Source organism: Columba livia, chromosome 2, assembly GCF_036013475.1.
Source record: "Columba livia isolate bColLiv1 breed racing homer chromosome 2, bColLiv1.pat.W.v2, whole genome shotgun sequence".
Lineage (NCBI taxonomy): Eukaryota > Metazoa > Chordata > Aves > Columbiformes > Columbidae > Columba > Columba livia.
In genome coordinates this window covers 88,880,087-88,894,447 of record NC_088603.1, presented here as the reverse complement: position 1 = coordinate 88,894,447, position 14,361 = coordinate 88,880,087, and the positions used below count along the sequence as shown (strand labels likewise).

General features: G+C 36.4%; 1 protein-coding gene across 1 annotated transcript in view; it reads right to left on the bottom strand.

The window, feature by feature from the left end:
- Positions 1-242: 242 nt before the first annotated feature.
- Positions 243-14,361, bottom strand: part of ABCA13 (ATP binding cassette subfamily A member 13) — a 181,466-nt gene continuing 167,347 nt past the window's right edge. Inside the window, exons 59-61 of the mRNA XM_065053420.1 lie at positions 5,139-5,244; positions 4,232-4,369; positions 243-1,594 (exon numbers count right to left, since the gene is read on the bottom strand). Of these exons, the coding sequence (XP_064909492.1) occupies positions 1,505-1,594; positions 4,232-4,369; positions 5,139-5,244 (334 nt within the window). The 3' untranslated portion in view covers positions 243-1,504. The remainder of the gene's footprint in view (positions 1,595-4,231; positions 4,370-5,138; positions 5,245-14,361) is intronic.

The window sequence follows — 14,361 nt, the reverse complement described above, 5'->3', positions numbered from 1 at the left end:
AGTTCTGATATTATGCAGCAGACTGTACATGCCAAGCCATTTTACTGATAAAGTAGTTTCATAAGCTCACTCCCATCTGTACGTACATACAGATCAGTTCTGTAATTCTTCACTTTTTCTTATTTTTCCAGGATTTAATTTCACCTTTAAGGAAACAACTAACTGGAAATCTGACTTTAAAAATCATAGTAGGTCAAGCACACACCAACAAATCAAGCCTCAATAAACAGTCTTTTGAGTCAGCTTGCAAAGCCTAAACCACGGAAGTATATTCTTTAATATGTCATCATCATACAGTAGAGATTTAAAGCAGTAGCACTGCATAATTTTTCATTTAAAATAAAATTATTCCATCTCAAAGTTTACTGCCACACCCACTCCAGCCCAGAATGATATTCCAGCCATTCACTTCTAAGTCACCAGTTGTACAATTTCAACTATCAGATAACACAGTCCAATAAAAGTGGCATAAGCTACTTTTCATGGGAGCCCCAAAGACTTATATTTGAAGAGGCAGCAGTTTACTGCAAAGTTCTTTCATATTTTTCTCTCCCACTACAATACAAAAGGAGATTTTATTCATTAAATAGTTGCTGTGTTTATGTATGTATAGGCTGAAGGCTGTAACATGACCTTGTCTGAAGTATCTAGCATCATAATATACATTTATTGAACAGTTTATTGATCAATGTCTGAATGCTTATCTGATTTTCTTCTAACATGCTTATTAAACAGAATTTTGACACTCTTTTGGGAAAAAAAAATATGAGAAAAAGGAAATAGATCATTAAAAAGATACTTGAGAATTCCTACAGCAGCAACCTGCAGGCATAAGGGAAAAATTGTCAAGTATGATTTATGAAACCTTGTTAAATTTACTTAAGATAACTGGGAGGCAGACTAGTACACTAATAATCTCTTTAACATAAAATCTTATGGAATACAGTGCATCCTCTATACAATAAAAAGGCTAATTTAGCTTGTCACAACACAGAACTAAATTAATACATGAGTCAAAAGGCTCTCAATTTGAGCTATTAAATACAAATACTGGGTGATAGCCTAGCTATTGCTACAATTTAATGGGTTTTTCTTGCCTTGTCATGTGAAAATTAGATGTTAAGTGTGCATGCAAGAGATTACTGTAGTCAAATGAATATAGATCTATTACTGCAAAAAAAAAATCTACTATACACTGTGACATTTCAGATCAGATTTTTTTTTCCCCTACAAACCTGCATTAATTAGGCCATTTGTATTATAGAATTCCAGTCAATTTTTGGCAGATTTTTGGTCTGCATGTAGCAGTTTCTTGTTTTACTGAGAACTGGTAGCATTCCTTCTGGCCTACAAATGCAAACTCACTTCTGCTTCTACTGTGTGTTTCTCATACACAAATTGTTGACAGCTGGAAAGTTATTACATGTAAAATGCACGTATACAGACACAAACAGAGACACACACACACACACATATGCTGCTGAAGCTGTATCCTCTTTTGAGCCTAGACTGGCAGGTGGTCATGATGAAGAACAGGAGATTCTTGTGAAGAATGCAGAACTCCTTGCTGTTGTGTAGCGAAGTTAATGAATACCTGTAAGACATGAAAAAGGCAGGACTGTCACAATAACAGTACTTGAACTGAAACTTTGAAGACATAGCTGACAATATTTTTTTAGATGCTTTCTCAAGGTTTTGTAACACAAAAATTAATAGTTTCTTTTGAGGCAAGCCCTGTAGAGATATGTTTTGTAATCTCTGGAAATAATTCCTTTTCCCCTCCTCAGCTAATACAGTGATTGATTAATTATAAAAATAATAGTAAAATGAGTTACTAACATATATGAAAATTAGATTTTACTGATGCACAAGTTAGTGGGAAACAATTGTTTTAGTTTGCTTTGAAATCACACAGCTAAGGAATTTGAGCCTGCTTTTTCTATCAATAACTATCACAGATGAGAGTCCATATATTTAAAGGTGAAAGTATACTTCTGAACATGTTCCTCCTTGATGTTTCTTTAAGCAGGTCTTACTACAGAAAGACTTGTCAGCTTTTTAATGACACAACTACTTGACAGCAAGGAATGGGGAGTTAAAGATGACTAGTCCTGATTCAAATGACTGTACTCATATGCAAACAAACTTGGGGTGCATTATGAGGGTGTTTGTTATTCAGAACTATTTTCCTGTTTAAAACTGACAGCTAGGCAGTGAGAGGAAACAAGGGTAGGTGACTGAGGTGATGATTCATCATGAATAATGGAGAGGAAATAAGCTTGAGCGGACAATGACTGAACAATCAACAGGCTGAAATTGCCTTATATGCAGCCATTGAGTGAATAGATCATTTACAAGCATTTAATAGATCAGTACAAATCAGAATGTTTCATTAATTATTTGCACACAGGAAAAAAGAATAAGTTCACACCATCTATCATGGAAAATTAATGTTTTGACTAGATATGACTCTCTCTCTTTATAGAATGTATAACAAGCAGCTGCATATGAAGGTGATCTAGCACATCACAACCACCCAGAAACCCATCCTTGCCATCATTCTGTTCTTCCTTCTGCGCAAATAGGATTTCACAGTTTTAAGAAGTGGGATCTCTTTTATCTGCTTGTGCATTGCCACTGTTCCCTGGTGTGCAACACGATACTTACTGCAAAAGAAAACTTTCAAGGGAAAATATCCTGCGAGCTAAGCTTTACTGTAATTTACAAAGACTGCTTCAGCCTTGACAAGGACAGCGGTAAGATTCCAACTTCTGGACTATGAATGTGGCAGTTCACGGTCCCACCTTCTCATCCCACACACATTTAGATGTATCTAAGCACCAATCATATTTGCACACAGTACAGATATGTGGCTTATTGTGATGTTTTCACTATAGAGCATAGAATAGTAGAATGTCCTGAATTGGAAGGGACCCACAAGGGTCATCGAGTCCAACTCCTGTCCCTGCACAGGACAAGCCCACAGTTCACAACATGTGTCTGAGGGCATTGTCCAGTCTCTTCTTGAACACTGTCAGGCTTGTGGCCATGACACCTCCCTGAGGAGCCTGTTCCTCCACCACCCTCTGGGGGAAGAACCTTTTCCTAATGTCCAACCTAAACCTTCCCTGGCACATCTTCCTGACATTCCCTCGGGTTCTGTCATTGGTCACCAAAGAGAAGAGATCAGCTCCTACTCTTCCTCCTCCCCTTACGAGGAAGCTGTAGAACATGATGAGGTCTCCCTGTCAGTCTCCTCCAAGCTGAACAAACCAAGTGACTATAGATTTTCCTCATACGGCTTCTGCTCTAAACCCTTCACCAACTTATGTACACTTTCGATTAGTTTTATATCCTTTTTATCCCGTGGCACCCAAAACTGCACACAGTGCTCCAGGTGAGGCTGCACCAGTGCAGAGCAGAGTGGTACAATCACCTCCCTCGCCCGGCTGGCAATGCTGTGCTTGGTGCACCCCAGGACACGGTTGGCCCTCTTGGCTGCCAGGGACACTGTTGGCTCATGTTCAACTTGCCATCAACCAGAACTCCAAGATCCCTCCCCATGGAGCTGCTCTGCAGTATCTCATGCCCCAGTCTGTATGTACAGCCAGGGTGGTCGTGTCCCAGGTACAAATTCCAGCACTTGTCTTTGTTAAACTTCATGTGGTTGGTGATTGCCCAGTTCTCCAACTTGTGCAGATCCCTCTGCAGGGCCTCTCTACCCTTGAGAGTATCAACAGCTCCTTCCAATTTTGCATCATTGGCAAACTTACTAAGAAATCCTACAAGTCCTGAGTTTAAGTCATTTATAAAGTCATTGAAGAGTGCTGGCCTTAAGACCGATCCCTGTGGAACCCCACTAGTGACTGGTCGCCAGCCCAACATAACCTAATTTACTAGAAGCCTTTGAGCCCGGCCCATCAGCCAATTGCTCACCCACTGCACTGTGTGTTTATCCAGCTATATGCTGTATCGTAGTGTTAATCTCCAGCATAAAAGCAGTAGGGATCATGAAATTACTGTGTAGACCTGAGATGGCCTGGAACTACTGGCTTGTCACATAGATTTGGCTAATCCATCAAACGCTATAGTGTTCTACTATACCAATAATTACAATACACAGCATCTTCAGAAAAAAAAAAAAAAAAGGAGGGGGAGTGAGGGAAGATAGAGGAAACAATGGGAAATAAAAAGAAGAAAACCAAAATAAAATATAAAAATAAAAGAATACCTCCTCTAACGTGGTCTGGCTAATGGAGTAGTGTTTGATTTGGAGAATGGCTTTGTGGTTCTCTAGGACTCTGAAGAGCTCTGCTAAGCATCCCTGACTTCGTGGTATATGGTACTCAAGCAAGTTGAGATGCTGTCCCTGAAAACGAGGAAAAATGAGAGAAACAGGCAGATATAAGTGAATTAAGTTACACTTGGTTATAACCAGGCTAGTTTCAAGAGGCTCTCATCACAGTTTAACATGGTAAACATGAGCTTTTAAACAAGAATGCATTTTGCCTACATTGGTAGCACAAAGGAATGTTCTTACTCAAGAGCACATATTTTGTGCATGTTCTGAGATGACATTTTGTTAATCTTATAAAAGATAGATAAGTTTAGGATAATTTTATGCTCATTCTTTCCCCAAACGCAGATAAAGTGTTGTTTTGTTGGGGTTTTTTTTTAAAAAAAAGCCCTGAGAGTTTTTCTTGGAATCTAATTACTGTAGGTCTTTTGCAAGGCTTTGTCTTCAAACTAAAGCATCTCAGTAAAGACAGAGACTTATCATCTATGCACCTTATCAGAAAGCAATCAAAGCAAATACTCCAAGTGACTATAGTGCACTCCTACTTCAAGTAAACACAAAGGCAAGTTCAAATTTATCAACAATAAAAGCAAAAGGAAAAATATCACTCAGATAAAGGACTTGTTTATTTATGTTGCCTAAATTACTGTTTGGAGTTGATCTGATCAATATATCACAACTCAGATTTTTAAGAATTGCTTAACTGGAAAATGAAAGAGATGCTCATACATATTTTTTTCAGGAAAAGACCAACATATCCAAATGTGTATATATTGTTCTCACCAGCCCACACTTAATCCTGCCATAGAACAAGTACTATGATGTGAGGTTTTAGCTGTACCTTAAACTGTGTTCCAGGAAAATGCAGTTGTAGATGGTCCAAAATCATTCTTTGATAGCTTATTTCTTTACTAAGCCAAACCTTGACAGAATAGCCATCTCCAAACCTAAGAATGATACACAGTACACAGCAAAATAAATCCATTTGTCACTATGAAGACAGGAACAACGTTTGTTTCAATTGATTTTCTTGTAACGGTTATGTCAAATAACATCATGTATGTCTACTCCATTATCACAGTGATTTTAGTGTTATACTATTGAACAACAAAATTTCAATAAGAAAGTTGTTAAATCAATGATAACAAACAGAAACAAACAAAAATTTGTTAGGCCTACATTTTAATTACTACAAGATATTTCACTGTGCAATTTACCTGAACTTATGCTAATTAAAGTATGCTTTAATTACCACATTGCTTTGAATGGTTAGCAGAAAACTGTGATTACCAATCACAAACACAGAAGAAAAAATAAATCCTTTAACTCTTCTAATGAGAAAAATTGGCATGTAGCTCTATTTTTCAAATCTTTTAACAAAGCTGCACAGCTTTTATTTTAGCAACGCGAGTACAATTGTGCTTTACAGATACGCAAAGTTAACTATAGGGGTATATAGAGAGATGACCAAGTTAATTAATTTTCTTCAGCTGTATGGATACATAATCTGTCTCAGGATAATTTAGGAAATTAAGTCCTCTTTCTCAATATACATGTGATAGAAGTTAAGTACAGGCAATGTAACCAACACATTATTTTTTTTAATTAGATTTACTCACTGTTAATATTTAGTTGGGGAAGTTACAATAAACCCACAAACACTGATATGGCAACCACATTTTATGCACATTGCTTCAGCATTACAAGTTATGCATCACCAGCTCCCAGAGCGAGGTGCAAGGGCAGAGCTCAGCAGAGAGGTGAGGCAACACGGGGCTGCTGCTGCATCTCTCCCTTCCCAGTCCTCTTTTGCAGCTGCATGTCCTCCCTTTGGGTTCACATCCTTCTTCAGCTGCTGCCGCTGCTGTTCCCTGTTGAAGGTGAGCGATGGAAAGGCAGAGCTGGGTGTGGGGCAGGGAGCTCAGACTGCATTGTCCACATCTCCCCAGAAATCTGCAGCTTCCTCCACCTTCCCGCTGACCGCCATTCTCACATCCTTCACTCCAGCATTACTTCTATTTCTTCACTCTCCAGCCCCACGATTACCCATCACCAAAACATTTACAACAGTTCTCTGGTTTCTAGGAACTATCCCTCTAGGGACTCCCTTGTGCCAATACCCTCCTCTCCCATGTCTTTTTTATGTAAAACTCGTGATCCAGGCTAGCAGGTGGGTTACTTGGATCTGATAGGTGTGAAATGCATCTTCATGTGTTCAAAGCAGATGTATCACAGCACACGCTGTGATGCTGCCCGTTTCCAACATAGAAAAAATGTTTACAGAATATCAAAGTGTAATGAAAAATAGAAAGAAATATTTTGATACGTGTGTCCAGTTTAACCACTGTCTGAGTTGCTCTCAGCAAAATACCAGCACGAATGATCACATGTCCCTCATCTATAATACATGAGTAGCAATATAAGGGCTTTAACTTTAATTTTGTGTTGGAACAGAACCTCTCTTAGTATAAAGTAATGAAGTCCCCCCTGAATTTAGAGCAGTGCAAGTTTCCACAATGAAATATTCTACACTGCAGATTTTATTCTATTAAGAATTTTACATGAATTCAAAATACAATATCCAAGGATCTTCTCAGAGAATAATCCTGTTTCTTTCTGTAGAATGAAACTGTAATTGCTACACTTTAGCTATGACAACAGCAGCTTCTGCGCAAGAAGTTGCACTGTATGAAAAGCCACATTACAAATAAATTCTTGTAAGTATTTTTTGGTCTTTGGTGTTTGTTTTTGGAATAAAACACAACCACTGAACTGCTTGAAAGGAATTAATATGAAACATTCCAGATGCAGTGTCTCCTTTGTTGATTCCTGAAGAATGTTATATGAATTAAATCCTTTTGGGTCCAAGCTGCAGGGTACCAAATATCAAGTGAGCAATAAGACCTGACACCTGAACAGTGCTGTTACACCAAAGAGATCCAGAATAAGGTGGAATCCAAAGCAGCAGCTTGCTGATTTGCTTTGCAATGATTTACTAACACATAATAGATCTCTGATTAAATGCTTTAAATGCATAGTATCATCCCTGAAAAAAATACATGTGACAATAAAAAAGATGTTACAAAGACAGATATAGTTAACAATTCAATTTAATTGACAGCCAACCTGAGGAAACATTTTACAAGAGATCATTGATTTTTATCAGTGTTCTAGCATCTCTACACAGCCACCATTGAATTACCGTTTGCAAAATGCTTGCTTAAGGAGACATTCAACTGTCTTATAAAATGAAATTGTTGTATGTAATGAAGTTTTGAAAGAAAATGAATCAAAACTCTGATTAGCAAAGTCAGAATTCTGTGTTAATTTTGATTCTTAATCATAAATGGTATAAAGACCAGCATGGTAAAGATAAAAAGCTTTAAAAGATTTTGTTTTTTCTTTTGGCTAGGCAAATTATGATGCTTCTATACCTTGATTTTGTAATTCATTTTAGTACAAAAACTCCCCATACAGAGTAAGCTGATCAGCAATAAACATTTCCCCTAGCTATAATCACCAAGCTGTTTTCAGAAGTGAACTGAGGCAATGGAAATTGAGTTGACCATTTTTTTTTTATTCTGTTTTCCTCTCTGATTCCAACAATGTCATTAAGTCAGAAATGTAAAGTGAAATTACAGAGGAAAGCCCAATCTGGTTTGATTAGCGCTGTTAGTATCAAACCTTTAGCACCAGATAGTTCAAGACCTAGGGAGGGAAACATTATCATTAAAATGGCATAAATTGAGCCAGCACACCTGTTCAACAGCCATCTGCTGCAAAAGAACCATCATCTCCTCAAAGCTATTCAACAAAGATATTTTCCACTGCTAATTTCTACCACATTACTTTAATAACACCTGCATTTTTATTTGTCTATACATATACACAAACACACATATTCTGACAAAAAAACCTTCCTCTCTATCCTCTCTCTTCTCTCTCAGTCAAATTAGATGTTCGTGCTTGACTTTCAGCTCATTAAAGGTTCTGAGTATTACTTATTGGGTTCTTTACCTAGTAAAATGCCACCATGAGACTGAAACTAAAACATCAATTCCCAGATTGGTTGTAAACTAATTAACTTAAATATTAACAACAGCATCAGCTGCAGAATCATGAGCTTAGCAAGGACTACAAAACACAACCAAGAACTCCATACCTTTAATTACTGAGGTCCTCAAGCTAGCTGAGCAGCTATAATAACAATATAATAACAAGGGAACAAAAATAATATAAAATGACAACAAGGAATGGAACAATTTCCATATCAGCAATTACTTAATAGGTTAAAACTTTTCACCATTGAAGGAAGATGACAAGGTGGTAGAAGGTTTTTTTTACAGAGCCCAGAATCATGACTGGCCTAAGGAATGTCACTAAGGAACAATTCTTCACTCTCCTATGTTTCTCATACAAGTGTGGGGGTAACAAATTAAATTGAAGGGAAGACAATGAAAAATGAGTAAAAGGAAGTAATTTTTCTTACAGCACATAGGGAAACTGTACAACTCATTGACATGGATGTGTTGGATGCCACAACTTAACCTGAGTTGAATAACAGATTAGAGAGGTTCATAGGGGAGGTGAGGGGCCAGAAATCCAGTAAGACCACCTCTGCCTTAGGAAACCTCCAAGCAACAAATTGCTGAAGTTGGTTGAGTAATGCGGAAATGTAACATCATGTGCTTATCATGTATCTATACTTTTCCCTTCTGGCTGTTGACAGAGAGAGAATATGGTGCTAGCCAGGTTTTTGATCTGACTTTACAGTTGTTTCAATATAAATATCCCAAAGAGGAGGTCAGCCTGGGCTAATCACCCAAATGTTTCCTCAGTTCTCAGAAGGGTTTTGCAGCCCGTGGTACATTTCCACAGCCACACTGCCTGCAGGACGAGGATACATAATATAAAACTACTTCAGATACATGGCTTACATAAGCTGTAGTCACATTGGAATAAAGTGGAGCCAGATCTACACTGATGAGAAAGTCCCTTGGCTGATTTCCTGATGCTCTTTTTCACCTTGCAATGGGAATGGAGGTGTATTTAGTTGCCCAAAGGCTGAAAATTCTCATAAATACCAACTAGAAGAGTTGCCACTGGGAGTAGATCAAGTAATACTAGCTTCTCAATGTTCTCTTCTGCCCATTTCTCAGAGGTACTGGTTCAGAGATTTGAATGGGGGCAAGAGAAGTTGTTAAAATACAAAGCCTTGTGGCCATGCAGCTGAGCCAACACATGGCTGGTCACAAGGGGTCCCTAGAGAAACTAACTGAATGGGGTTTTTTTAAGCTTGACCCATGAAATCCTGTTTTCTATGAAGGGTGAAAAAGAAAGTCCATTATCAGCAGACTTGTATTTGCTTAAATATATATGTACAAACTTCTGTTTACTTAAATATATATATATATATGTGTATGTATGTATTTATTTATTTAGTTTTAAGCCCTTTGGAGTTTACTTCTCCACAAATGAACAAAACCAAACCTGGAAATTTACAGCAGGATCCAGAATGACCAGTTCACTGAATCACACTTTTTCCTAAGCCCATTTACCATGTCTTTATCTTCATATCTTCATCTTCATCTTAGTGAAACTGCTGAATGTAACCTCATAAAATCGAGAACACAGCCTTATTTCCTAAACCCTGATGAATAATCAAAACATCCTATAATCCATATGTTTTTTTTCCACTAATCAAAGATTAAAGTTCCTGGAGAATGTTGCGCTATATATATACACATCAAAAAAACTACAGCTCTCAAAAAGTTTACTGGTAGAAATATAATGTGCATACTTTATGTATGCACTAGTCTGAATGATCAAAAGATTACTTCAAAATCACATTATTGGATAACAAAATAAAAAATAATAAAGAGAGCATTGACACTTAATGTCTGCAAGGAACTGCATCTTTTAGAGTAAATGCCATAAATCAAAGAGGGAGAATAATTTCCTACTGTGCCGTTTGCCCCTCTGCTTCAGTTTACATTCATTTTCAGACAGATATAATTCTACTTTCCCTAAGTGAATAAGCCTCATCTAGACAAGCTAACTGAGTTATTCCAGTATGATTGCTGAAGCACAAGATACAGATTCAGGTCATTTTCCTTTCAGCCCCTAAACACAAAACTTAAACAAGACTGAAAATAAAACACTTTGAAAAACATTAAAAAAAAAAAAAAAACAGAAAAAATAAATAATTTTTTTAAAATAAATTCATGACAGTTTAAGATAATTTAAAATTACATTATAAAATTAATTACTTCATCTATTAAGTGGCAGGTAAAGAAGATATCTGGGAAGGACAAAAGTTATTAAATCTAAAGTATTTTTTTAATTATGAAAAAAGGTAAAATAAAATGTAAATATACTGTCACTTGCAAAATAGCGATTCCTTCTCAGAACAACCTCAGTGTTGCTGGAAAACAAACATAACAAATAAATTAAACAATCTGTCTTCCATACACCATTAAAAGGTTTTTTTTCATAATTTTTTAATTTATTATGTTTTTCCAGGGTAACAATAGAAACGTGAAAACTATTATTATAACAAGGAGTAACACTTGTTCAAGTAACACACTCCAGGCTTTCATATCAAGCCATCTAAAGTTAATTTCTTTATTTAATAATGTCATTGTCATAACAGTGACAGCCTCGGGTTTTGAGCAGTGCAGGGTACAACCTTGCTTTGCTCTTTGAATGTAGGTATTTAAGTGCTTAGGGGTGATTTCCAAATATGTGTTAAAACCCTCAAAAAGTGTTGTTAATTATTTATACATGTGCACACACAAAACCCGTCTGTATATATGTTTGCACATATAGGCAAGTTCAAGAGAACTGTTACTCTTGTAATATTCATACATTACATTTCCAAAGAAAAAGGAACAGCAACATCATAATTCTGTGCAAGGCTGATGCCGCAGCCTACAAAGAACCAAAGCTGTTTCCTCAAAGTACATTCTGGGCCTCAACAGTGAAAAAAGTAGCACGAAGTAACATAATCATTGTGTTGTTATCACTGTTTTCTGGTCTATAGTTGTTTTAAGTGAGTTTGAAGAAAAAACATTAGGCTATGCCACACTAAAATGTCTAGTAACTAGTAAAAGAACCTTATGAACACTTCAAGGTCATATCTCAAGTGCTAGAATGGAGATCAGTTGTGAAATTAAAATTTAAACCACTGGTATATTTGCACTGTGTAATAAGTTTTAATTACATCATCACATAACATTTCTTCATTAAGTCCCTTCCATTGATGTCTTATAAGATATACTGGGGGTACCTGCTCAGACAAGCAGCTTTATTTGCTGGAATATCTAGAAAATGTTGCAAATAAGGCATCAGATTGAAGAGAAAAAGAAAGAAAGTGATTCATGATTCTCATACGGTCCTGGGGAACCAAATCCTACCCTTTTACCCCAGTATACACCCCCGTGTGATCTGTGGTAACTCACATAGATGACGTTTTTCACTGCCACTTTCCTATCCATGTTAAGTGCCCACCTTGAGACCCAAGGCTCCAATTTGCAGAAGGAATTCGTAGCACTTTCAGAAACACCTACAGCTACACCTAAAGTTAACAGGCAATGCATGTTGAATAGAATGTTAAAGAACAGAAAATATTTTGCTATAAACTGCTCAGATTGACTAACCAAACCCTTTTAGTTTAAGCATCATGCTTCAGTTATTCCTTTATAAAATGGGAATAATTACTTCAAATCCAGTTTCCCAGTAGTATTTTGGAAAACATAGATGTTGATATTATAAAGCACTGCTCCAATGAATGCTGATAATACTGTATTTAGAGACAAGTTTGAAAACCGTCTAGTAAAAACAGTACACGGATCACATACTAGGTAAAGAAGAAAAGATGAATTCTTAACTAGATGTTTCTCATTGAATTAACGTGTCCACAGATATGATGCAATGTCCTGTGGAAAACGTAGTATAAAATGACAAAAAAATGCATTGTAATGCACAGGCACAGCAGGGCTCAATTAATGTTGCACAAAGTTTTACGAGAATGCAAATATTTTGCTTATTTCTGAATTCTCAGTCTGTGTGTTTTTAAAGGTTTAAGAACTCTTTTTTTCCAAGCTTTCTTCTGGGAAGACAAATTAATAGCTATATTACACGAATTCACATCCACTGCCTTAATACATTTTTCATGCACAAAAGGAAATTGTTTTTTAGTGAACAGGAATAATATATTCACTTCTATATTTTATGGCATGTAAGAAATTTACTGCTAGTATATCTATTAGTATAACACTGTTTCCACTGAAGGATGAAATATTGATGAGATCTTTAAACTTATTTCTTTCTTTTCCATTTAAGAAATCTACATGTGTGTGTTTGAGAAAAGCAATAAAATATTGTCAATCAATCTTTTAAAAAAAAAGGTAAAGAAAGGTAAAGTGTAAATAGCTTGCCAATACATTTTTCCATCCTATACTCTGCTATAACAACTGGATTAATTGTTGGGTAATTTAATCAGATGGTGTGCTAATAAAATTTGAGCAGACTTGCTGTGTGTCCAGCACTTGAAAAATTGGTATGGGCTTTTCAGCTACAAGGAGTCTGTCCAGATGGCCCTAGAATGAAGGACAATATGCAAAATGTTGTTCCCAGAGGACTGGCCAGCCGTATCTAACATGGAAATGGTTCTGTGATTTTTTTAAAAAAAAACATTACTTATAATGGAGAGTACTGGAGAGAGCATTTAAATGTAATCCATTCACAATTTAGAATAATTGACTCAGTTGGCAGGAGTCATCTGAAATTACGATTTAATGGGCACAACTGCTAACACATCTATCTCATACAAACTACATCTAGAACTAAGACACTAACTTTTTGGAAACTGCCCTTCAGTTCGTCTTCACAGCTAACGCTTTTCTTGGCATGATTCAGAAATTTGCCACCTGCAACAAAACGCCTTTCCAAAGAAGTCCAACACTTATTATCCTACTGAGAAACATTTGAGGGTACTTTAAATCTGTTTAAATACAGATAAATATAGTCAGGCCTCAACAGTTGGGAACAGAAACCCAAACACCTACATCTATAGCAAGAAGACATTTTTGGATGAGTATTTTGTAACAGGCTTGCACAAGAGTTGGAAAAATTAATCAAGTCTCACACATTAGAAGCAGCATGTGCCACTTTTTATATCCCTATGAAGCTTTTATGTTTCATATTAGCATCTTCCTGGAGCTCACCCATACCCTTCATAGCAGAATTCCGTACCGCCATCTGACAAAGCTGTATTCGGTCCAAGATTACGGTCTTTTGCATCTGCCAAGGGCTGAAAGTGTAGTGAGAGAAAGTCGAATCCTTGAAACCCCATCACAACAAAGCAGAAAATTTAACAGGACCCCAAGCAAGACCTATTAAGCCTTCATCACACATCCATCAAAAAGGCGATCATGAGCTAGACTTTACAGGCTGGAATTGTACTAAAGAAAAAGCAAATATAATGATTCTGAGGATTACCATCAAGACAGACAGAATTGACAGGAAGGGAAGAAAAAGTGTCATTTTAGTGGACATAGCTGCATTTAAAAGAGGAAAAAAAATATTAAGACATGTTAATACAATCACATGTAATATCAAAATGTGCTCCTACTGTTGTTTGTTATAACACAGGACTCATTTTATCATAAATAAAAGCTGTATAAAAGTTTTATTTGGTTTAAGTATTCATAGAGTGTATAGATTTCTTCTTCCCACCCTGAAAGCTAGATCAGATCACTTGTACTTGATTTTAAAATATTTGTTCAATTTGATTTGTAGAAACAAATTGAAGACAGACTGAAGGAAATCAAGAGCTGCCTATAAATAAGAGCAATTAAAAAAAAAGGCACTATAAAATCTGACAAATAACACAATAATCTACAACTATGGTCCCCATTAATTTATTTTAGTACCATTCTTACCTGTTAATATAAATATGTATATTACTAGGATAATTCCTTCACACACATAGCACAGAAAAACCCATTTTTATTGTATGAGTAATTTAAATTAAATCAGATGCAGCAAAATCAGTTTTGCTT